The sequence below is a fragment of the Naumovozyma dairenensis genome, chromosome 1 (assembly GCF_000227115.2).
Source record: "Naumovozyma dairenensis CBS 421 chromosome 1, complete genome".
NCBI classification, from domain to species: domain Eukaryota; kingdom Fungi; phylum Ascomycota; class Saccharomycetes; order Saccharomycetales; family Saccharomycetaceae; genus Naumovozyma; species Naumovozyma dairenensis.
The window spans coordinates 638,188-663,348 of record NC_016479.1 but is presented as its reverse complement, the minus strand read 5'-3'; the positions used below and the strand labels follow the sequence as shown (position 1 = coordinate 663,348).

Genomic DNA, 25,161 nt, shown 5'->3' with positions numbered 1-25,161 from the left:
GACAATTTCTATGCATGTATTAGGCGTTTCTAGTGATTATTTATCTAATTCAATCCTACTTCTAGTATATTTATCTGAAGTTTCATCTATAATGCCATATGGTCCACCAGTACCGAATGCCACGGAGAGGCTATAAATTCAGACTGTAGGGCAAACGCCACTTAAACAGGGGCCAGTTCAATATCAACTTTTGATTTTTTCGACTTATCTTTTGCTGCGCTATTTTCTTCGGTAATCAAGTTTTTCTTCCTATTTAGTTCACTATTTATTATACCAGTATTTCGAGAATTAGCTACCTCGTCTGTTGTATTTCCATATGTGGCTTGCGGATTTACTTGACCGTTATAATGTACGTATGGATAAGACGGTGAAGGTTGAATTTGATAGGGATACGGCGTGGAATAGGACTGGATGGGTGCCTGTCCCGAAGTAGTATAATATGGGTGGTGATACGGTAGGTATGAAGTACTGTTAGGTATATGTGGATACATAAACGTTCCGTATGGTACTGTTGGTGGAAAAGGTATTTTATTGCCTATAGGAGGGTGTATCTTATTATTAAGTCCACAACTATTATTGCCTATCATTTGCGAAGAGGGACTAGGTTGCATAGCTGGCGTAAGGTTATCCGGTATTGATGGTACGCCTGCTCCTGGCAGCATGTAAGGATTCATTAAGTATCCATTCAATGGGGCACCATAATTTGGTACAAAGTATGGTGTATTGTAATTGATTGGTGGTTTTCGCTTTTGCTTCCTATTTTCATTTTTTGAATGTTGATACCTCGTCGGCTTTTTTGAATTGCTATGTTTTCGATATGTTGTAGAGCCTTGAACTTGCTTAATAGCACGACTTGCATATTCTATTTCTGAAGGATATCTTATATCATTGTCTGCATGAGGGCCGTCCCTAGTACCAGCATCTGATTCTTTGTTGTTATTTGCTTTATTATATTCGTTGTCCTCAAAGCTTGAATCGCCATTGTAGTTTGTGCCTTCATAATCATCATCATCTCCATCGTCGTCATTATTTAAATTATCGAATATTTCATGTTTTCGCTGTTCATAACGCCTTTCTCTTTCGATCCGTTGTTCTTCCAAGGAGAGTACGGAACTGTTTAAGGGTGTACTATTTCCCACAGTATTACTGTCTTGGAGAGTCAAGGTAGACAAAGATGAAGAAAGTAGGTTATCATTTGAAGGTAAATTATCATTTTCAGATATTTTTTCCGTTCTTTTAAGAAGCTTATATTTTGTGGTATGTGCAGTTTCAATTGGATTGCCTGTAGTGAGTGTATCCTTTTGTGATTCTGGTGCCTTGTTGCTGATCAAATTTAGATCCGTGAGAGTTGGTTTCAAATTTTGTAGAAGAGCTTTATTGTAATCAAATGAGAATGCTTCATCTTTAAAAATTATCAGAGAAGTTACGTTGGATTTCGTCAAAAAATGTTTCAGATTGTGATAATCTGCCAGTTGGTGAGCTAACAGCCTATAGTACGAATTCAAAGGAGCCAATTGGAAGGATACATCGTTAGATTGAATGAAACTCAGCATGGAGTTTTCTAATTGAATGATGAAGTCACGGTCGGATGCTTTATTGAAAAGTGCATTTTTCATGGCAACGGTAATTCCGCATTGTTTAGATGATGTTTCATTTTCTTCGCTCGAGATTGATGTATCAGCACTGTTTGTTGGGGCTATTGATTCGGGAGCTCCGAATTCTCGATTCTTCAATGACATATTGATGTGTTGCTCTTGGCAAAATGATGGATATAAAAGAGTACGTAATGTTCCAGGTAAGCTAACTAAAGGACGCTAAAGTTTCAATAACTCTCTTCTCTTAATTAACGTAAAATATAGGGCCTACCTATTTCAAGTTGACTTGTCATCTAGCAATATTTTCGCTGGTTAACAGCAATTCCCATCATCATACGTTTCTGTCTCAACGTTCGATGTTTTATGTCTAATGATGAATTAGGAGGTCACGTGCCTGGAACGCTGGGAAACATCAACACATATATAAAATCATGTTAAAGTGAAATAAAATATAACGTCTTTTGCAGTTTATTAACCACGTTTATATATTGTTCAAACTGAGTCTACTTCTATCACTTCACCTCTGGCAGTCCAACGAAAAATAAGGCATCCCCCTACTTCTGATTAGTCCGCTAAAGGCCTTAGTGTTTACGACGGAGTTTGGATAAACTTAGAATTAAACGTTAGATAACACCACTATCTAGAAACCCTTTGTTAATATAATATGAGCTCCATTGAAGACATTCTCGAGGTGTCACAGCAACATGACAATACAACCGACTACACTCTCTTTGAACTAGATGATACACGTGCCAACTTTGAGAAAGACGATATTGATGCTATCTTATTATACCAATTAACTGAAAACCCCGAATTTGATCATCCACTCATTTACCTAAAAGATTGTTTCAACCGTTGTCAAGTACAAAGGCGTAAAAACAAAAAGAATGAAACCTTAATCGACGCTTATAATGAGATTGACAGACTAGTTGTCGGTTATGGGTTAGTGACGTTCCAAGTAGAGAATTTTTGTGAGAATTCCAAAGATACTTTTGTTACTTTTTTAAATCAAATTCTATCAAAATTTGATTCATTCAATGAGTTTTTATTCCAGTTACTTACACGAGCAATCAAAGAAGGTTCAACCATGGAATTTCTCGAAAATTTCTTCAACGCCTTATTGGAAATCACTAAGGACAAAGACCATTTTAACATAAATCACTCTGAATTATATAATACTGTATTAACTGTTTTTGAAATGTTCTTATCAACTAAACAAGCTGCCGGTATCTTTACAAAAATTAGTAATTTCCTCTTAGATTTCAATGCTAAGGCAAATGATTATGAAACTTTATCCATATTAGGTCCTATCCTATCATTATCACCATTAAGTCCAGTGGTAGCATTACAAAATTTCGAAAGTATTGCGATTGTATCAAATATTCAAACAGGTGGAGACGATAGCGATGGAGGTGAAAATGACGAAGAGGAAGAATTAGATTTCAATCAAAAGAAAGACTTGAAGTTGATCAGTGAATCTCTGCAAAACGAACATAACATTATTATTCAAAGATTATTCTCCATCATTGATAAGCTGTTCCGAGGATCTAAGGAATCTAGAGAAGATTTATTGAATTATTTTGCCCAAATTGTAAATAAAAATCATTTGAGAAGGGCAGACTATGGACAAAGACAGAATAAGCTGGCTTCAAATGCATTCATGTCAAATATTACAATTCTTTTAATTAAATTTAGTCAACCCTTCCTTGATCTATCCTATTCTAAAATTAATAAGATTGATATCAACTATTTTAATAGTTTGAATATATTTATTGATCTTTCCAATGAAACTAGGGTAAATTCTGATTTCAAAGAAGCGGATGAATTTTATGATAAATACAAGAATTCTTCGGATGCTCCTCCAAACTTTATCTCTCATTGTTTCTTTTTGACGCTAACGTATTTGCACTATGGGATCGGTGGTTCCCTATTGTACGACGAAAAGATTACTCCACAAATTAAGAGATTGTCATCAGAAGTTCGTAAGTTGGAGAAAGTCATTGCTCGTAATGTTTCAACAAATAATAACTTTATGAACAACTTCCTGAAACAACAATTAAGAACATTGACAAATAATTTAAAAGTAATGAAGTCTTTGAAATATACTTTGAAGAGTTTTTTTGCAAATTCTTCAATACAAACCGAAATCTTTGACTTCATCGGGGGTGCGTCTACTTTCTTAATAAGAGTTATTGATCCTGCTCATAGTTACCCATTTAAGCCGATTCAACTACCACTGATACCTGATCAGATTGGGTTAGAAAATGTCGATGCTGCAGATTATCTAAGACAGCAAGCTCCTGTACCATTTAAATATTACCCAGAGTTTATTATAGAAGGTTTAGTTAACTATTCCGTCTATATTTCCAAGTATAGTAATTCTCCGTTATACACCAGTTTAGGTAATAACGCAAGACTAAACTCATTTGTGGAGTTGACAACAGTTTTATTACGCTGTCCTGAAATTGTATCCAATCCCCACTTGAAAAGTAAAATCGTTCAAATTTTAAGTATTGGTTCATACCCATTGAACGGTGGACAAGGATTCATGATGTCAATTTTTCAGAACAATGAGTTAGTTCGTAAAAATCTTCTTTATGCTTTGTTGGATTTCTATGTTATTGTAGAAAAAACTGGGTCTTCATCACAATTTTATGATAAGTTCAATTCAAGATATTCAATCTCAATTATCCTTCAAGAAATATACCAAGCTACTCCGACCATCTATAAAGATCAATTATTTCATCAAGCGAAGGATAACTCTGATTTTTTCATAAGATTTATAGCGAGAATGCTCAATGACTTAACGTTTTTGTTGGACGAAGGGTTAACCAATTTATCTGAAGTGCATAATTTACACAATCAATTAGCTTCAAATCCACAACCACCTCAGACGGAGAATGGAGAAGGAAATGAAAACGATATTCATACAAGATTAGCATCGGCACAACGACAAGCGAAATCTTCCTGTGGCTTAGCAACAAAATCTATGATATTGTTTGAGATATTTACAAGAGATTTACCTAGATCGTTTGTGACACCTGAAATTGTTGGTAGATTAGCGAGTATGTTGAACTATAACTTAGAATCCCTTGTTGGTCCCAAATGTGGCGAATTAAAAGTTTCAAACCCGGAAGCATATTCATTCAATCCCAAGGAATTATTGAAGTCCTTATGTACAATCTATATTAACCTATGCGCTGAAGAAGAGTTTATTGATGCGGTTTCTAGAGATACGAGATCATTCAAAGTTTCCTTATTCGAAAGAGCAGTTAATATCTTAGGCAGGAAAATTGGTCTTGTTTCTCCTGAATTCTGTGATAAACTAATGAAGTTTGCCAAGGCTGCACAGGAAAAGAAAGACGAAGAAGAGGAAAATGACTTGGAATTGGGAGAAGTTCCAGATGAATTTTTGGATCCTTTAATGTATACGATTATGAAGGATCCAGTCACATTACCTACATCTCATGTCAATATCGATAGAAGTACGATTAAAGCACACCTTTTGAGTGATTCGACGGATCCTTTCAACAGAAATCCTTTGAAATTGCAAGATGTAATCAGTAATGATGAATTGAAGAAAAAAATCCAAGACTTTATCGCTGATAAGAAAGCCGCTAAGAAGAAGGAGTCTATTTAATCTATATCGGAATGTTCATGAGAGCAATAGCTGTTTCACTTTTTTAGGGAAGATCTACTTGTATTATTCGTATAGTATATATATCTTGGGACCATCATCACAATTCTATATGTTATTCTTAGCAGCAATGAACTTTGCAATGTGTATAACTGTATCTATGTAAGCATATGATGCTAACCCTGGGGTACCCCAGCATAAACCCGAGGCTATTTTTCTCGCAAAAGCATTTCTATCTTAAAACTACATATGGTTCTAATTTATATAAATGATACTCATAATATATGCAAGCTTCCTTTCACAATAGTTCGTTTCGTACCATTCAGTTTCTATGTTGACCCTTAATGTTGGAGACTTCTCAGCGGCAAATGGAGTTTCCTATAAAATCTTATCGTTATTGGAGCAGTAGAAAACTTCAATTTAAAGGAACATTTGCATGTTCTCAAAAAAGCAAACAAAAAATAATATATCAAGTTACAACGTACCATGTTTACCGGAACTCAACCTAGTTTACATGGATATACCATTAGCGATGCTCAGAAAAGTGTCTTAATTCCGGACGAAATAAATGAGCAGCTGCAGTTACAATTGGAATCATTGGGACTGGATCAAGAAACGTATAGAAGACTATTTTCAAAGCCACGATCAAGAAACTCGACTTCTAATACAGCCATATCTACCGAAAGAGAAAGCCTGCATGTTTTAGGTACTTCTGTTCAAGGACAAACCCTCCGAACAGACAGTAACATAGAAAATCCAATACACTTTCAAATCAGAGTGAATGAGCCCATCATAAAGAGGTCAAATTTGCCACCTTACCAACATGTACCCTTCCCAATCATAACTACTTCCAGGATTTTTGAGAATGAATACATTATGGTAACCAGAAGGTATGCAGATTTCAGATGGCTTTATAGACAGTTACAAAATAATCATTGGGGTAAGATAATACCTGTCCCACCTCCATTGGAGATATTATCTGATCTCCGGTCTGTACGAAGATGGATGGAATCAATGCTTCATATAATTATGAACGATAGTGGATTGCAAAATGATAAAGATTTCCATATGTTTCTCACTTGTGATAATTTTGAACCGAATGCCAAATCTAGAGAATATGTATCCAAATCAGGGGCTTGTGATGATAATAATGATCTATCCGAGATCCACATAAGTATGATAAAATTGTTTGGAGAAGAAGATGGTAATAAAATATTGAAGGAAGGCGGCATCGATGGCGCCTATCAAAATCACAATATTATTAGTTCCTTTATGAATTCTGTACCGAAGTATTCAGAACCGGATGAATGGTTCGATAAACGACTAGAGTCTATAAGTTCTTTACAGATACAGTTATCTGAATTGAATAAAGCTTTGAAATTGGCTTCCAACCAAAGAGATGATGTGGTGTCTGTAATTAATGAATTTTCGATAATTATCAATTCGCTGTCCGATTTAGAGGGAACTAAACAAGGATCAACTCTTTTCCATAATTATGCTAATATTTTTGAAAATCAACGAGATTTCTTAAAGTCATACTCGGATGAGGAACGAATGTTGAAGATAGAGTATTTAGAATTCTATAAATACTCTTTGGAAAGTATGAAAGCAATACTAAACCAACGATCGAAATTGGGTTATTTTATGACTGTAGTGAAGGCTGATATGAGCAAGAGTAAGATCCTTCTAGAGAAACAGAACGTTTCTACTGAAAATACAGAAAATGCTAAAAGTGAGAAGTTAATACAACTTGAACAAGAATGTCATATACTAGAACGAAGATACCACATCTTAATTGAACAATGGGAGCAGATATCTTCCGTGATCAAAGAAGAAGTTTCAAAGTTTAATGTTGAGGTTGCAAACACATTTAGAGCCAATGTCGCTGATTTGTTAAAAAGTTTTATTAATTTGCAAAAGGAAAATATCGACTCTTTTACAACGTTCCAAAGCTCGAATTAGCAGCAAACAAAGAAATGACGACAGCAACAATGAATTTCACTATTTTATGGAGTTGATGCATGAAGGAAATACAAATATGCATACACAACTGTGTCAACTACTATGACTGTCATAGTAATATGATATACGACACATAAAGTTAAACCTAGCATGTACAGAGCTTGCACGTTTACAAGGTCGTCAAGATTATATATTTTCTATAAGTTATATTTGACGTCGATACGCGTAATTGAACAATTAACATTGAATGCTATAAACATCTGTCTAAAAATAATAAGATTAACAGGCTCTTAATATTATAACTATATAAGGATTTTAAAAAGATAATTTATATATGGGAATATTTTTGGAAAATGTTCTTAAGCCTTAATAGCGTACTTTCTTTGTGGGAAAGCAATTTGCTTCTTCTTTTGCTTTTCAGTGATTCTGGTAGCTTCGAATTTGGTCAAAGCTCTTCTCAAAGCTCTGGTCTTCTTAGCTCTCAAATCCTTTGGTTGGTACTTCTTACCCTTGTATAATTGTCTAACAGCATCTCTTTGTTGTTGGTTAATGACAGTTAAAACACGAGCAATGTTCTTTCTAACGGTGTTAATCTTTGGTAAAGATGGTTTAGATAATTTTTGAACCTTTAATTCGGCTAATTCCTTCTTTAAGTCGATTAATTGAGATTCTAATTGTTCCTTAGACTTAGTTCTTAGTTCGTAAGCTTTAACACCGGCCTATATTAAAAATTATTTTTTAAACATTACGGGAAAATAATGTAAGATATAAGCTTGTTAGTAAAAAATGTTTGGTAATAACATAACGGAGTTTTCATCCGGGTACACCTGTTAACAATAGTTCTATAATAAAGGTGCCATTCACAATGCTGTCCTTCCATCCTAGTAGGTCTGTTTCATATTCTGATCATAGTCGTCTTGTTTCTATTCTATTGACATTTTAGAGTCTATACAGAATCCTATTTAGTCAACACCGGGATACCGTTCCTTTTTAATAGCACATACCATTTTGAATTTGTTGGTTAATCTGTACAGGCTCCTTTTATTGGGAAAACACCTCTTTCAATAGATATCGAAGATCAATGGCTTTTTCTATTTTGCTTCCATACGTAAAATTATCAACTGTATGTAAGAGAGTATAGCCATCCCGCGTTCAACCATGTTAGCGAAGTTTCAAACTTGGGCAGATCTTTTGATCCGGGGAAACATATTTTCCATTTGAAGGGACGCATAATTATTCTGTAAAAAAATCAAAAGTAAGTGAGGAAGTCTGGGTTTTAAAAGATGTACGGATGCAACAGTCAAACGTCTTCATGTCATGAGTAAAGGGTTGATTACTTCATCACCTAGACAACAAGTCGAGAACGAAGCTATTTGGACTGAGCGCTCTAATCGATAAGAATGGCAGATACGTTATTAGTCTCAGGAGACAACTATGTGCGACGAATATTTGTATATTTTTTCTTACATTTTCATATGGCATGAGTAGTAACCTCTTGCTGAATGTTTCGTCTATTTAACGAAGGGCAGTCATCTACACAAGTTCAAGAATTTTAGCTGTAAAATACTTTGCTTTAGAGTTGAGGACAATTAAGTACTATATCTATAATATAGGTAGTATAGCCAGAGATTTTTTGTTCTTCATTACAATTTTATATCAATCAAAATACGAGAAGAGGGACTGATTTTTTGAAAGCATGTACGACATACAGAAAGTTCATACTATTATGAATGTAGTATTTAGTTTTTATTTTTAAAATTTGTATAAACATATCTAGATCACAGTATACTATTTTGAATGTACAATTTTCGTATTTCTTTTACAGAAACTTGTTAGATTTGTTTTTTCTTTTGCCTTGGCCTTTATCAAAAAGTGGTTTTCATTATTATATTTTTTTTACTTGTATTCGCTTACGATATGGTAAGGGTGATAGTTTTTTTCTTCATTATAAGATTAATACGCATATGATTTATGATGATTACGATTGGTTTTTCAAATTGTTACTTAACCATTCTAGACCTTCATATAAACCTTCACCTGAAGTAGCACATGTAGATTGAATAAACCATGGACGGTTTCTGATAGAGTGTAAACCCAGTTTTTCTGTAATTTCTGCAGCAGACATTGCTTCTGGTAAATCTTGTTTGTTGGCGAAAACTAACCAAACAGCATTTCTCAATTCATCTTCATTCAACATTCTTTGCATGACTTCTCTAGCTTCACCGATACGTGATCTATCGTTAGAATCAACAACGAAGATAACACCTTCAGTGTTTCTGTAATAATGTCTCCATAAGGATCTAATTCTATCTTGTCCACCAACATCCCAAACTGTGAACGAAATGTTCTTATATTGGACAGTTTCCACGTTGAAACCAATGGTTGGGATGGTAGTAATAACTTCACCTAATTTTAATTTATACAAGACGGTAGTTTTACCTGCCCCATCTAAACCAACCATAAGGATACGCATTTCCTTGTTACCGAAAAGGTTACTGAACAATTTGGAAGCAAATAAACCCATCTTTTTTCACTATTTTATTTTTGCTGATTGAATCTGTAGTTGTGGCTGTCCTTATTCAACAAATAATGCACACAAAATAATAATAGAGCTAGTCTAATCTACAAAACAAAAAAGCTATCTATAGTTTACCATATGAAAAAGCTACGTATACTAAAAATCATGGATATATTTATCAAAAGTTATGTTTGTTTGTTTCTTGGTCAGACAGAGCTCGTTAGTTTTTCCACTCTCCTCCTATTTCCTCCTGCGTTAAACTTCAAAAGTTCTGTTTTCAGTTTTTTTTTTCCATCGCCATGAAATTTTCCAAAGGCTAAGAAGAGGCCGTACATAAATGTTAGAATCTAACACGTCAAAAAATTCGTCTGGCCGTAAAACGCGACATGGATTTTAGTCACATGACCGGAGGAATGTATGGAGGGATATCTATCCGGTCATGTGTTGTTTTTGAAGAATTTGTGACGCGTAAGTAAGCTATTTAAATAGCTACAATAATGAATAGTAATGAAAGATTATGATAAATTTTCTTTAGAATTAATTAATGTTAAATAGCGAGTAAAAAGGTACACACCTGTTTAGTTCGTGGTACCTTGGAAATGTAGATATTATGCAAACTTTTCTTAATAAAAAAAAGAAGTGGTATCAATATGTGGTATATGATGCGAAATAGACGATGTCAATGGGAACCGGATAAGTAAATGCAATTGTATATTATCACTTACCAACGTTCATTTTACAACCCGCATATTGATTCAATCCGCGGATGAAAACTGAATAGGTAACTTCATTATTATCAGTCTCCCAATAAAACTCGGTTAATCGTATGTGCCAAGGCGGAAACCCTTGTAAATCTAACGATGGGCCAAAATATAATAATAAATCTGGCTCTTGACCCACTAATTGTGTTAATTCAGAGTCGATTAACTGCATACTAATATCAGAAATAGCCAAATCGTTGGATGCACATAAGTCTGCCATGGTTTTCGTTAAATCAACAATAGTTTCGCGACCATCCCTATTAGAAAGTAAAGAAATTTCAATTGACACTTTCTTCTTTTCTTGCGTTTTCTCTTGATCGCCACCTGAGGCGTTGTTCTCATTTTCCTTATCAGTATTGGGGTCATTAAAGTATATCTTATTAGAGTGAGGTATCTTGATAGCATACCTCGGAACATTCGATGGTCCATAGTACTTAGATAACTGAGAATGTATTTCATTCCTGAGCTCGTTTACATTTTTCTTCAAAACACCATCAAAATCATAAAGAACTAAATGTTTGATACCTGCAGAGACTGTCCAGCAAACAAGCTCGCTGCTATCATTCAGTAAACCTTTTAATCCACCACCTAAATCACCCACAGGTTTCATCTCGACTATAGCCGCAAGCCTCTTAGGAATCTTTTGTAATTTCATAACATCTTGTCTAATCAATTGTGGTGTATTTGCAGGATTATAAATAAGATTCAGGATTCGTAGCCTCATTCGGTTATATTGATATTGCCCGTATCTAAATAATCCGTATGAAATATAGAGCATTACCAATAAAATCCTATAGAAGAATGACTCAAATTTACCCATTTTCTTACCCCAGAATTCGCCACTTGTAGCTGAAGAACTCCTACTAACATTGTCGATTTCTGTATTCCTTTGATCCCAAAGTACAGATTCTGTAACTGCTTTAATAATCCTACTCTTAGAATTAACCTCTCCACCTTTTAAAACCGACCCCTGTGGTGGAGGGACCCGTGTTGCTGCTATAGGTATGCATTCTTCATCAGAACTTTGTCTCTGAAGATAACAAGATTCTTCCTTTATTCCCATGGTTTAACACAAACTTAGTAAGCCTAAGAATATGAGTCCTTGTACGTCTTTATGTTTGGTAACCAACAATAGAATTTTAGGAGTTGAATTCCACGTCCAAAATGTTGGTTTTATACGTTCGTTAAGTCACTTAAGCTTGAGTGCTACCGATCAAAATGCAACGCTGCCATTTTGATTGACATCTTCATGATATTTTGTTTTTCCTTTGTATTTCGCGTATTGAGAAATCTCATTGCTGTCGAAATTTCGAAGTTGGCATTAAAGTTTTTGGCGCTAAATAGAGTCCCGTTAAGCGTATTTTCACAACAATGAGAACTATTGTCAGTCACTATTACGAGGAAAATATTTAGTTATTCAAGTACTACTTAACCTGGAAGATGTTTCTTTTTTATTAATTTAAAATGTAAAGTTTATTATTTATATTGTAAAGGTTTTTATTGTCATTAGAAAAGGTTATATGCGTATAACAGTTATGACTAGTCTATAAAATTCATATTATTATGCGATGTCATTGGTCATTATTAATTATTATTAAATATTATTAGTGTGCTTTTCCTAGTTACAGTATTTTTATCATTACGTGGATCTATGCTGTTGCTCTGAGGATGTTTGAGTTTTGCGAACGAGTGCATAATTATTATCCAGATTCGTTGTGCCATTTTCTTGAGGAGTATCCTCAAATGTAGGTTTTAGCGTAGAGTTTGGTGAAGTCTGAATATTATCTGTATTATTTTGTGTCAACGGAGCCACATATGCGCTGATATCGTTATCATGTCTTCCAATGATTTCTAGATAATTAGCAGTAGAGTGGTCCTCACCCAAATCAAGTTCTTCTTCTGAAGAATCCATCAGTATTGATGGTGGGCCCCGATTATATGTATTCAAGCCTAATCCATTCCCCAAATCAAGGTAATTATCAGGCATTGATCGTGACTGACTTTGGGTAGTCACTGGTCTGAGAAATCCTCTGTCCATGTTGAAATTGTCTAAATCAGAATTAGTTCGGACGGTTCTTCCTACCAAATTAGTTCCTATAGTGTTTTGGCCTAAGCTGTTGCCAGTAGCGCTTGAATCGCTTTGGATAAGCTGAGCCATGTAATCATTCAACTGATCCATATGTTGCCTATCTTCACTCCATTGTTGTGATGTGGTTCCCTCGCCGGTAATTTCTGTTTCTGTTCCATCTGAGTCTGTTGACAAAGATGGCGGCCCTCTCGTATAGGTATTTAATGCTAGCCCATTTCCTAAATCGACATAATTATTTTCTAGGTCTCTAATATCCGGATCAGTTTCTGTTATTGGTGATGCGTTTATATTTGGTATAGTATCATGATGATCTTGAGTTGCTACTTGAAATTCACTGCCTAACGGTGTAGGAACGAGTGATGGATGTGGCATATTTTTGAGGGGATTAACTATCCCTGATTCATCAACAATAGTGTTCGCTTGGCTTGTTTTATTATCATTTGTAGCAACATTTGCAGCTTCATATTTTGCTTGAACAATCCTTTGTTTACGCTCATCAATTAAACTTATGGATTCTTCCTTGATTCTCTTATTCCATCTGGTAGATTGCAAACTATTCGAACTTTTGCTATATAGCTCATCAATCTGCTCCAATGTCAATCCTTTCGTCTCATAAACAGTAAAGTAAACTACAACTGTAGCAAGTGCATTCAAGCTCCCCCATATAAAATAAATTTTCGGACCCAACGTAGAAGTGTGAGAACCAGTATCAACAATATATGGAGTAATTAAGGCACAAATGAAATTAACAAGCCAGTTTGCTGCGGCACAAATTGCAGTGCATTTTGATCTAATGCCTAATGGATATAGCTCGGCTGATATAACCCAAACAACACCACCCCATGTAGCAGAAAATGCAGCAATGAATAAACATATGAACGCAATCATTACTTTATCTGCGACGACTGATTCGACAGAAGAACCAACAATGGCAATGATGAAGTTTGACATAAACATTAAAACACCACCAGTCAATAATACTTTTCTCCTACCGAAAAATTCAACAAGGATCATCCCAGGAACATTGAATATCACATTAACAGCATAACATATAAATGAAACCAAATAACTATTATGTACACCTGTGTCGTTGAAAAAATTGACACCATAGTAAAATATGAAATTGATTCCAGAAAACTGTTGAAATGCTTGTATTGCAATCCCCGTAAACATTCTTAAAGTTTGTTTGGGCCTTGTTTTCGTAGTTAAGAAACAATCCCAAAACGTTGTGGAACCGAATGACGATTCGTAATCGTATGTTGCTTTAATTTCAACCAACTCCTCTAATAACCCAGAATCATGAATCGGAACTCTTCTCAAAAATGACAACGCTTCAGCCGCCTTATCTAATTCATCCTTTAAAACATAATATCTGGGACTTTCTGGGAGAAAAATCATACCTATTGCCAAGATAAAAGACCAGACGTATTGTAATCCAAGGGGTAATCTGTACGATGTTGCATCAGTTCTGTTATGTGTACCTTGAGCAACAGCGCTTGAAACTAGAAGTCCCCAGGTAATAGCCCATTGGTATGTCGAAATGATAGCACCTCTTAAAGATTTATGAGCTGCCTCCGCTTGATATAGCGGTACTACTGCAGATATCAAACCTATTCCCAGCCCAGATATGACACGACCTACAACCAGCAAAACCATTCCTGATGCCCCTACTTGCAAAGAATTACCAATTGAAAAGATAATTATTGTACTCATCATAATTGTTAGCTTTCTACCATAAGAATCCGATATTATAGGTGCAGATAAGGCGCCGATAAAAGTACCTAGCGATAAGAAGGATACTAGAATGGACATCTCTGTTGATGTAAAATATTCATGATTTGGTGTCAGATGGGTCTTCACGTAGTTCATTTCTGTTATACTATTTATTAAACCAGTATCGTAGCCGAAAAGGAATCCACCGACAGCAACAAATACACCTACAAGGATTGATGCTATTTTCCTTTGTTTTTGTGGTGGTGTTGAAAATAAAAATGATTCATCATCTGATAATGAATCCGAATTTTCATTTCCTTCTGATATTCTGGATAACGGCAGGTCATTAATATGTGATAGCCCATTTAATATAGGTTGTTGTCGATTTTCGTTAAATGTAATTGGTGTGCTATACGCGGTGGTAGTTTCAGAACCTTCAGATGGAGATTTTTGTTGCCCTGATAATAACGACTTTGTAACTCTTTTGATAGCTTTGTTCAGAAAGCCTCTTCTTTCACGGTCGATAACAGCTTGACGGTTCGTATTGTCGCTATCTACTTCCATCCAGTTGATTTTATTATTCCCGTAGTTATTATAATCGCCAAGTCTCTTGAAGCATATTAGATCTGAATAGTCTTCTTTCTCGATGTATTTCTAGAGTTATTGCACTCTATTTGTTTTCCCCTCTATATCGTTAACTGAGTTTTTTTTTTGTTTCTCAAAAAAGAATAAAGAACAATATTAACTAATAATTGGAAACGTCTTAAGTGGCAGTGGTTCCAATCTTTTGGGCATTCAATTTTGGCCTTCCTTCAGGACTCAAGTAATATTGCAAAAGATCCTTTAATTCCGAACTTTTTCAACTTTTAGTATATTTCCTGAGTATATTTCCTTAACTTGGCGTTCCGATGAGCCTGAATTTAACGTGTACCGGGGAAAGACTTCTTAAAAGCCACAGAAAGAACTCAAGACAAAGATAAAATTATTCTTTGATAAGACGTACATATAGGAAAGTATTTTAGTATTTTAGCATTTTATTGTTTATTTTATATGATTTCGTTTCTAATATATAATAAGATATAAGGATGTCCGGATAAAAACGTCCACCTTCAACGTATATACGCATTTAGTTAGATTAAGCGGTAGCATCAGCTAGACCGATTAATCTCTTCACACCAGTTAACCAGTTGCCACCTTCTTCTGGATGATTGGTACCTATATCTGTATGTATTTGCATAGCTTTGGTGTAGTCTTTTTGTTTCATACACTCAACTAATTCCTTTAATTCATTAATGGTAGGTTGGGTTAGTAAATCTTGTCTTTCTAAATGTCCATACAAGATTTTCAATCTTTTGTCACAATCTTTTAATTGTTTATGGTATTCCTTTGGTGTCAATGGAGTAACACGAACTAATTCCTCTTTCAAGTAATCCACTATTGGTTGTTGATCTTCTGGAATCCCAACTGCTTGTACATTTTCAATATTTACACTATTTTCTCTGGTTGTTAAAGGTGATGTACCTTCCATTGATAAAGATGCATTTTGTGCTTTATTCAGTATCTCGGTAGCATTAGTGGCATGAGCTGGACTTTGTGCTCCTCTTTTTCTATTTATTGGAGGTGGGCCAATCTGTTGTGCAGGAGGAACTTCGGTTCTCATCGGTGGGGCATTGCTTCCATATGTATTAGGTGGCAATGTAGGATTGGAAGCCAACGTGTTTGGTGCATAGGGATTAGTTGATGGAGCTATTGAGACAGAAGAGAGTTGTGGTGCATATGGCGAAGAAGCCTTCGCTGGACTTTGTGCAACACTGCTCATCCTACTTGCTGTTTGTGCTGGTGGTGCGTAAGGGTTTACCGGTTGTTTTACAGGAATTCCTCCAATATTGCCATTAATTTGTGTTAACGATGGAATTCTTGATGATCTTACAGGAGGCTGTCCTGGAGTCATCATAGAAGCTGATGATGTGGCCCTTGATAATGGAGGAGGTGGCATGTTAGTGCTACCAGCCATATTTGGACTAACATTGGATGAAATTCCAGAATTACCTGCATTTCCTGAAGTTACACCCGTTTTTGCTACGGATACTGCCTTGGCTCTTGAAGGTTTTGCCTCTATCTTAATTGGTAAATCATTCCAGCCATCGTTAGCCTTTCTATTCAAGTGCGGACTTTGCCCTGAGTGCATATGAGATGGTACAGGTGGAGGCAGTTGAGTTAGCTGTTCATCGACGCCAGCGCCAAATTGGTCACCAGTTGAATTTAATGGGACAAAAGCATTTGGCTGGCTTCCAGGCGTACTGCCAGCTGCTAACGATGCTGCTGCAGTCGTTGCATATGGGTTTGGTGGAGGAACAAAAGGTGGATTTACCTGTTGCATAGCATTTGGTTGTTGTTGCTGTTGCTGGAATGGTACATTTTTGTTGGAAATTGGACCAACATTTGGTGGTGGAGCGTATCTATTACCATGTGCAGAAACTGATGCAGATAAATCGGCTGCATATGGATTAACTTTTGGGGTGACAACAACCGAAGGTGCGCGTTGGCTTGTTGCAGCTGGTGCACCACCGTACATTTGCAAACCTGTTGGTAATGCAGGTTGGTTTTGCATTGGTGGAACATAACTGGCGTTAGAGCCACGGTGAGGATTCACACTGTTGATGTAATGTGGCTTCCTTGTACGACTGCCCATTGTGGTAGTAGCAGCAGTGGGGGTAGCTTTGGCAATAGTCTTTCCAGCTGCAATTAACACACGTTCCTTTTCTGAGTTCACCTCTTCATTGTCCTTTGGTAAGATTTCCAAGAAGGAAGATGCTAGCTCGAAATTTCCACCTGCAGCAGTAATTTCGACAAATTCTAAAAATTTAGAAATCAATTGCTCATTATGAATCTTGAAGTCATCACCAGCAAATTTGGACAAAACAGTAAATCTTTCAATAAATTCGGTAAGACATTCAGAATGCGCTTCATATAAAGTCTTATCTTTTTCATTTTTCAATTGTTCTTCCAAAATCGGGAACTCCTTCAACCATAAGGTGGCCATTTTATCTAGAGATTCAGCGGCTAGATATACCACTAATGCATCCTGTCTCTTGTTATTAGCTAATAGTTTGTCACCTAATTCGACTAAAGAAGATTTTTGCTCGACAGAGCCCTCAGCGTATACTTTTAATATAGTCTTCAGTGTCAATTTCCATTGCTCAATATCTAAGTTCTGAATCATGTCTTGAACATCTTTTTTGGAAATAGAATAAACGATTCTTGAAAGAGCTGATTTGGAGCATGTTTTGGCAAAATATGCGTTCTTGACCATATCTTTCAAATATTCATCTTCTGAATCTAATGCAATGACAAGAGCTTCCATTAACAAATCACTTTCTAGAGATAGTTTAGTAGCTTCCTTGTACTTATTGCTTACTAGATTTTTGATGATCTTGGTGTCAATATCTTTTTCCAAGGTAAATGGGCCGGAAGGTTGATAATTTGTTTCAATTTTTTCGAAAAACTCATCTCCTGAATCATGACCACTTTCTTTTTCGCCTTCCATTCCACCAATAACTTCTTCATCTTCATCTTCATCATCGAAACTGAATGCATCTTTCAAGAATTCAACTTTACCATCCATGGAGATCTTTTCTAATAAATTCCAATCATCTTCGTTTGTTTTGTTAATTTTCTTAGCTAATCTTTTATTAATCAATGGTTTAAAATCATTTGACTTCAAGGCATCATTCAGTTCCATATTTAGTTCTAATCCCTTAACGTTTGGTTTCTCTAATATGACACTTTTACCATCTTGTGCAATACGGACTAATTTACCACCGAACCCCCAATGAGCGGCAGGAGATGGAGCACCGTACCATTTTGGAGTGTAAGCGTTCCAAACTATTGGTTTTTCCTTTGTATGTTGATCATCTTGATTGACGTGATTCCAAAAATCGGCTTCTGATTCACTTTGTTTGGAGACAGTTTCTTGTTTATCTAATTCGTTTGTCAAATCTTGTAAAGTAACCACTTCAATCTTGGAATCAAATGATGCAGAGGCAAAAATATCAGGTGATTCTGGAGCAAACTGAGTTTTGAAACACCAATTGGTACGAGATGGATATGTAGTTAATTGTTTACCAGTTTCTGGATTCCATAGAGTCACGGTGTTATCACGGCCCGATGCTAACATCAAGGATTCATCTTGAGAACACCAATCTAATGAAAGAATACCACCTTGAGTTTGAGTTTGTGACATGACTTGTAATGGTATGTTTGAATTTCTTAAATCCCACACTAAGATAGAGGGATCTTTGTCCGCTCCGGTAGCTGTTGCAACACGAGTAGAGTTCATTGGATGCCATTCGACGACAGATAATTGTGGTTTTAGACCGGTTGTTGGCGATGTATAGTTCAAATGGATGACTTCCTTCTTGGCTTTTAAATCCCAAATGGAGGCATGAGTAGTGGAACCAGCAGATGCAAAAACATGAGCTAAAGATTTATTCCATGCTAAACTTGTAATTTCTGCAATCTGGGAAAGTGGTACACCTGGAGCTTGGGGAGTGTATTCTTTTGTTGTTGGAGTCAATTTAGTAACATCCCAGATGAAAATTTCTCCGTTATTACTACCACCGGAGGCGAATAGGTTTGTTTGTTTTGGATTGAATCTGACTACTTTTGTAGCACCTGTATGTTTTGCAAACTGAGAAATTGATTTCAAAGATGGGATATCACTGTTTTTCTCAAAAGAGAACAACTCTATCTTACCATTATCTAGAGCACCTGCAATAAAATCATTTGTATGAGACCAATCCAGATCGTTAAACTTTGCGTCTGTAGTCAAAGAAGTAACAGGCTTATTTGTATCAGTAGATAATAAAGACCATAATTCCAGAGTAGAATCACTTGAAAAATTAGCATCTACAGTTCCGGATGCAGTTCCTGTAATTAAATATGGGATCTTATGGTGAGACCAAGCAAAAGTTGCTGTACGAGAGTATTCAGCTAGCTTAACCATTGTTTCCTGTACAACTTTTGATTCCCTTGGTTAAGTATAAGTTAATCGGTCGTTGTATATTACGGAGGAATCAAGATATATAATACGACATTTAAACATAGCAAGACAGCTCGTTCATAAGTTTCCTAAAACTGAATTAACGTTATATTTCCAGATTTCTTCCTTACCGGTGCGTGCGTGGCAACTTCCAACATTTTTTTGAAATTTCATCCTTTGACGAAAATAGAAAACCTGTTGTTGTTTATCTCTTCCGCCCCAAAAATATGATCATGTGCAACGGTTTGTTTAGTTTTGTGAGCTGTAGATGATGAGACCTGGGCGGCTAAAATCTTGCCCTTCATTATATTCAATTTTTCAGTTCAACCAGGAGAAATTGTCAATTTGATTATATTATTCAACTATCAGCATTGTACACTGATGTGGTATAAGCTGTTGGTTCTTCTATTTTACCTTTAAATAACGGCCTCAACGTTCCAGGCACTGGTTTATGCTGTGGCTTATATTCAAACTGAAGGTTTTTTCGGTCTCAGCACGGACTCCCTTCATAATAAGGTTTTCAATGCAAGGTTTTCACTGTATTTCTACTAGTACAAAATTTAGGAGAAGTAAATTTTAGCTTTTTATGTTTGTTAGACTTAATATCTACTCCATAAAGATATATATGTGTCACTTCTCCTAACTACTAATGCGCTTCGACTGAACTTCTTCTATCATTAGAATTGTTCCTTCTTTAGTAGACTTGTATACTTAGTTCATTACAGGCATAATAAGAGAACTTGTTAACATATCAACCTAGCGGTGAGGTATTGTAACCGTAAGTGTTTATCTAGATGTTTTCATTTGTAAGAATATTATGGTCATTTCCAAAATGTTTACACACGAAGTGTGGGATTTGAGATGCGCGGTAAAGGAAATCACCACGAGAAAGCCCAGTGTCCTTTGAATTTAAACAAGGGGAGCAACAGTATGTAATGGACTGACAAATACGGAAAAGAAACCAAAAAGCATATATCCAAGAAAAAAATGAGTAACGAGAAAGAACAAGGGCGCCCTAACTATTATGAGCAGGCAAAAGAAGAGTACAAGGAACTAGCGGAAGATGAAGATCCAGACGTTTGGGATAAAAGAATAAACGCCACGGGTTGTTATATTGAGAATCTTGCTTTACAATTATGCCATGCAGATACGAATGATTGGCGTCAATGCTTCAAAGAGATGGAAATGTTCAAAAAGTGCTGGCAGAAAAATGGGAATCTTGAAAGAGTGCCAACTGTTGATGTTCCTGGTTTCTCAACGTTCCCTAAAAAATGAGCAACGTGTATATATTGCTGCGCAAGCTGGAAGTAGCTCCTCGGTAATTTCTAGAAAATTCGACGCGAAGCGGTTAGGAGAGTTAGTCTCGAAATAATCCTTGGCACAGTGTTTCACAGATTAGATTATATAAGGAAAAGCAATTTTGTAGATTGAATAAATATAGAAACCCTCTAAATCGTATATAGGTAAACTCAATCCTCAGTATAAAACAAGTTTAATTGGACGACTTTAATTAACAATGGCAAGACCAAAGACTTATTTCGACATTTCCATAAATGATATTCCCCAAGGACGTATAGTCTTCGAACTATACAACGATGTAACTCCAAAGACTGTTGAAAATTTCCTTCAATTATGTGAAGGAACCCATGGTTTTTGTAAATCTGACTCTTCTATCCCATTGTCTTACAAGGGATCCATTTTTCATCGTGTCATCAAAGATTTCATGCTACAATTTGGTGATTTCACCAGAGGAGATGGTACAGGTGGTGAAAGTATATACGGTGAAAAATTTGAAGATGAAAATTTCCAATTGACTCATGATAGACCATTCCTTCTATCTATGGCTAATGCTGGCCCTAACACTAACGGGTCTCAAGCATTTATTACTACAGTTCCTACACCGCACTTGAATGGCAAACATGTCGTCTTTGGTGAAGTTATTCAAGGTAAACGTGTTGTTAGAATCATTGAGAATTTACAATGTGACCAAGAAAATAATAGACCAATGAAACTTGTTAAAATCGATGATTGTGGTAGATTGCCCGATGATTACGTGGTTCCAGCTGATGCTGAAGCTACTCCAACTGATGAATTCGGTGATAATTACGAAATTTCTTTGAAAGATGACAGTAAAGTTGACATGAATGATTTCGATTCTGTTATCAAAGCGGTTGAAACCGTTAAGAATGTTGGTACTGAACAATTCAAAAAACAAAATTATAAAGTGGCAATGGATAAATACAAAAAATGTGATAAATATTTGAAAGAATATTTCCCTGAAGATCTGAATGAGGAACAAATAGCAAAGATTAATACATTGAAAGTCCAAGTTCCCTTAAATATTGCCCTTAGCGCCTTGAAAGCACAGGATTATCCAACTGTCTTGACAGCTAGTTCTGAAGTATTATATGCGGAAGGTGCTACTGATACAGCTAAGGCCAAGGCACTATACCGTCGTGGGTTAGCCTACTATCATGTTAACGATACTGATATGGCAATGACAGATTTAGAGCTAGCAGCCACCTATCGTCCAGACGACGCTGGAATTGCCAAGGCAATTCAAGATACAAAGAAAAGGCAAAAGATCCAAACTGCTAAGCAAAAGAAGTCATTATCTAAGATGTTCAGTTAATCCTATATAACAAGCATGATTTACGAGAGATATTTTCTAGCTTAAATTTGAATATATATAATAACATAACAAAGGTATATGTGCGTCTGAAGATTAACTATATAGATTAAGAGAAGATGCTCATGAATGTTTACTATGTATTGTCCTATTTATTTTGTTTCTTTGAATTCGCCGGGCTCTGCCAAACAAACTGAATGTAGTTAAATTGTTAACTTTACGCACTTTAAGTTCAGCAACTCTTATTTTTCCTGTATAGAAAGTTAAGGTATAAGGTATATTCAGATTTGATATAGGAACAACAATGGTAGGTATTTCAGGCGAAGAGATAATAATAGGTTATAAAGAACTACAAACTCTTTACATTGAGTTCGATAAAAACAAATGCTTACAATTTTTCCAAGGAATAAACTATGTTTACCAATTTTACGTTCATTTAGGAGTAAACCACTAATATTTTACTCGAAAACACTTAGATCGATACATATACCTCATTACCGTTACATATATAACACAAAACTCAGCTGGGAGCAGCAGAATAAGAAGAGTGTTCAAAATGAAATCAAGGAAAAGTTCCCAATTCTTCAGAAAAGCAATATCTCTCAACTTCATGATGGAAATCTAATTCACAAGGAAAAACAACTAAGTACCAAGATGTTTACCATCCCTAATATCATTACGATGACCAGAATAGCATGTACACCATTCATAGGGTATTTCATTGTTGCCAATAATCTTACGACTGCGATACTCTTCTTTTCATATTCATGCATCACAGATTTCTTAGATGGGTATATTGCACGAACATATAATTTAAACTCTATTGCAGGTACCATTCTTGATCCGATCGCTGATAAATTACTTATGGTTGTGACAACAATTGCGTTATCCCTTCCCCCGGGACCTCAATTGGTACCGTTGGGTATAGCAGGGTTAATTCTAGGAAGAGATATTATGTTGGGGTTATCCGGGTTTGTATTACGGTTTGTTTCTATGAAACAACGATACGGATCTGTTAGTTGGAGATCTTATTGGGATCTTTTCAATTTCCCAAGTGTTGTTGTGAAACCTACTGTAATTTCTAAATGGAATACATTCTTGCAAATGATTTATTTAGGTACAGGAGTTCTTATATTATTAGTGGATCATTTGAAAGATAATAAAGAAAATATGGATGATGATTATGAAAATGGGCAAGCTAAATCCAAGAATACTTTAAAAGATGGATTTAAATGGATGGGTTATATTGTTGGAACTACGACAATATTAAGTGGTGGATCATACCTCTTCAGTACCAAAGCAGTGAAGTTTCTTCCAAAAGTGAGATGAGTCTTTGGAAAGAGTTGAAAAAATCTAGTCCGTGTTGAATGGAAATCATTTCCGTGGGCTTCTCCCCATATGTTCCATATTCAAATCAGATATGGTACTGCCCTTCATGTGTATATGATGTCGATATCCTAATGACTAAAGTTACTTGATACGTTTTTCGAGATGCATTTGGTCAGCTACCGCAGAGTAAATGCTCCCAGATATCTTCTGCATGAGCGACAATTATAGTAACTAAGTGTTTGGCTACCAGGGACTCCGTCAGTGTTTTAATGACCTTCAATATACATTTGATATCTAGAATTTAAGTATAAATTAACAAAAATGTCATAATCTGGCCAAAACAGAAAGACATTTTATTGGCATCATGTGTCGATTGTTTTCTATTCTTAATATGACAGTTCAATCTTATTTAGATTTTAGATTATATATATGTATCTGTAACATTACATTGAAGTATTATCGGCAATGAGAGTTTGCTCTCTAAGTTGGGCGGCTATTGAACGGGAGATAATGGTCGAATTTTGAAGGTGCCGTGTGGGAAAACTAGTTTTCAAAACTTTATAAAGAGATGAGATGAGATGTGTAAAAGTTGTGTGCTAAATTTCCACTATCACAACAGCAAGTATCAGAAGACACAAAATAATATAGAAAGCAAATCAAAAATGGCCTCACAAGACTATACACCGTTAACAAACATCTCAGTGACAAAATCTCAAATTTCAAATTGTTCATTTTCCAAATGGTACCCACTTTTCAAATCACATATCCCGAAAGCTATGATTATTAAACCGTTACCTAATGAATTCATCCAATATCTAGAACAAGATGGTATTATATTGCCTAATGAGGATAGTTCTACTTCATTTTATACGCAGGGTATAACGAATGATGACGAGAATGAATATAGTGATTGGGAAGAACAAGCCGCAAATGATGAGTCTTCTTCAGAGCAGGAGCAAGAAAATGAGCGTGTAGATCCATTGGTTCATTTCCCTGAGTTTCATAATAAACTTAAGAGTGCGATTGATGAATTAGGTAGTGTGACTCCTAAGTTGAATTGGTCAGCTCCGAGAGATGCTACGTGGATTTTACCTAATAATACTATGAAATGTAATGAAGTCAATGAATTATATCTTTTGTTAAATGCTTCTAATTATATTATGCATGATTTACAAAACGCATTTGATGAATGTACAGGAAAGGAGGAAGAAGAAGAAGAAGAAAGGAGGAAATCGAATACGCCTGAATTTGAATTAATTTTGAGAAAATGGTTCGACATTAATCCTGCCTTGGAATTTCGAGTGTTTGTACAAAATGGGAAAATTATTGGTATAAGTCAAAGAGATTTGAATTATTATGATTATTTAGATGCCTTGAGTGATCAGTTCAAAGATATGTTGGATGGATTTGTCAAGGATGTTATTGTACCAAAATTTCCTGATAAAGATTTTGTTGTTGACGTTTATATTCCTAGACCGTTCAATAAGATTTTTTTGATCGACATTAATCCATTTGCTCGGAAAACAGATCCTTTGCTATTTTCATGGAATGAACTCATAGAGTCATCAGGTGATAAGAAAGATTATGAACTAAGATTAGTTAAAGAGAATAACGTTGGTAGATTTGTTTCAAAGGAACATTCTGAGAATCAAGTACCTAAAGATCTTATAGATGCTGCATTGGATCCTCAGGCCATTAAAGAATTGACAGAAAAGTGGAAAGAATTATTATCGAGGCAGGAAAAGGATGAAGAAAACAAATTATGATAGAGTTTCTATAGAGAAAAAATTGTATTTACTTATTCATTAATATATATTACATTGTCATTTTTATTATTATATATTAATATATATAAATAAACTTATGAAGTTTGTATATTCTATCGAT

General features: G+C 35.5%; 11 protein-coding genes across 11 annotated transcripts; 6 read left to right on the top strand and 5 right to left on the bottom strand.

Moving 5' to 3' along the window:
- Positions 1–161: 161 nt before the first annotated feature.
- RBS1 (Rbs1p) lies at positions 162–1,739 on the bottom strand (the record flags this gene model as incomplete). The annotated part of the gene is made up of 1 exon (XM_003667646.1): positions 162–1,739. The coding sequence occupies one exon, from the start codon at positions 1,737–1,739 to the stop codon at positions 162–164; it is 1,578 nt and encodes a 525-aa protein (XP_003667694.1).
- A 520-nt stretch (positions 1,740–2,259) lies between these two features.
- Positions 2,260–5,235, top strand: UFD2 (ubiquitin-ubiquitin ligase UFD2; the record flags this gene model as incomplete). Its single annotated transcript, XM_003667645.1, has 1 exon — positions 2,260–5,235. One exon carries the CDS (start codon positions 2,260–2,262, stop codon positions 5,233–5,235), a length of 2,976 nt encoding a protein of 991 aa, XP_003667693.1.
- Positions 5,236–5,718: 483 nt separating this feature from the next.
- On the top strand, positions 5,719–7,194 carry NDAI0A02920 (uncharacterized protein; the record flags this gene model as incomplete). Its single annotated transcript, XM_003667644.1, has 1 exon — positions 5,719–7,194. One exon carries the CDS (start codon positions 5,719–5,721, stop codon positions 7,192–7,194), a length of 1,476 nt encoding a protein of 491 aa, XP_003667692.1.
- Positions 7,195–9,172: 1,978 nt separating this feature from the next.
- On the bottom strand, positions 9,173–9,718 carry ARF1 (Arf family GTPase ARF1; the record flags this gene model as incomplete). The annotated part of the gene is made up of 1 exon (XM_003667643.1): positions 9,173–9,718. The coding sequence occupies one exon, from the start codon at positions 9,716–9,718 to the stop codon at positions 9,173–9,175; it is 546 nt and encodes a 181-aa protein (XP_003667691.1).
- A 711-nt stretch (positions 9,719–10,429) lies between these two features.
- Positions 10,430–11,536, bottom strand: NUS1 (ditrans,polycis-polyprenyl diphosphate synthase; the record flags this gene model as incomplete). The annotated part of the gene is made up of 1 exon (XM_003667642.1): positions 10,430–11,536. The coding sequence occupies one exon, from the start codon at positions 11,534–11,536 to the stop codon at positions 10,430–10,432; it is 1,107 nt and encodes a 368-aa protein (XP_003667690.1).
- Positions 11,537–12,112: 576 nt separating this feature from the next.
- Positions 12,113–14,839, bottom strand: SNF3 (glucose sensor; the record flags this gene model as incomplete). The annotated part of the gene is made up of 1 exon (XM_003667641.1): positions 12,113–14,839. The coding sequence occupies one exon, from the start codon at positions 14,837–14,839 to the stop codon at positions 12,113–12,115; it is 2,727 nt and encodes a 908-aa protein (XP_003667689.1).
- A 571-nt stretch (positions 14,840–15,410) lies between these two features.
- Positions 15,411–19,280, bottom strand: SEC31 (Sec31p; the record flags this gene model as incomplete). Its single annotated transcript, XM_003667640.1, has 1 exon — positions 15,411–19,280. The coding sequence occupies one exon, from the start codon at positions 19,278–19,280 to the stop codon at positions 15,411–15,413; it is 3,870 nt and encodes a 1,289-aa protein (XP_003667688.1).
- Positions 19,281–20,303: 1,023 nt separating this feature from the next.
- On the top strand, positions 20,304–20,591 carry COA4 (Coa4p; the record flags this gene model as incomplete). Its single annotated transcript, XM_003667639.1, has 1 exon — positions 20,304–20,591. The coding sequence occupies one exon, from the start codon at positions 20,304–20,306 to the stop codon at positions 20,589–20,591; it is 288 nt and encodes a 95-aa protein (XP_003667687.1).
- Positions 20,592–20,832: 241 nt separating this feature from the next.
- On the top strand, positions 20,833–21,948 carry CPR6 (peptidylprolyl isomerase CPR6; the record flags this gene model as incomplete). Its single annotated transcript, XM_003667638.1, has 1 exon — positions 20,833–21,948. The coding sequence occupies one exon, from the start codon at positions 20,833–20,835 to the stop codon at positions 21,946–21,948; it is 1,116 nt and encodes a 371-aa protein (XP_003667686.1).
- A 381-nt stretch (positions 21,949–22,329) lies between these two features.
- CRD1 (cardiolipin synthase) lies at positions 22,330–23,274 on the top strand (the record flags this gene model as incomplete). Its single annotated transcript, XM_003667637.1, has 1 exon — positions 22,330–23,274. The coding sequence occupies one exon, from the start codon at positions 22,330–22,332 to the stop codon at positions 23,272–23,274; it is 945 nt and encodes a 314-aa protein (XP_003667685.1).
- Positions 23,275–23,852: 578 nt separating this feature from the next.
- Positions 23,853–25,040, top strand: CDC123 (cell proliferation protein CDC123; the record flags this gene model as incomplete). Its single annotated transcript, XM_003667636.1, has 1 exon — positions 23,853–25,040. One exon carries the CDS (start codon positions 23,853–23,855, stop codon positions 25,038–25,040), a length of 1,188 nt encoding a protein of 395 aa, XP_003667684.1.
- Between the last annotated feature and the right edge of the window lie 121 nt (positions 25,041–25,161).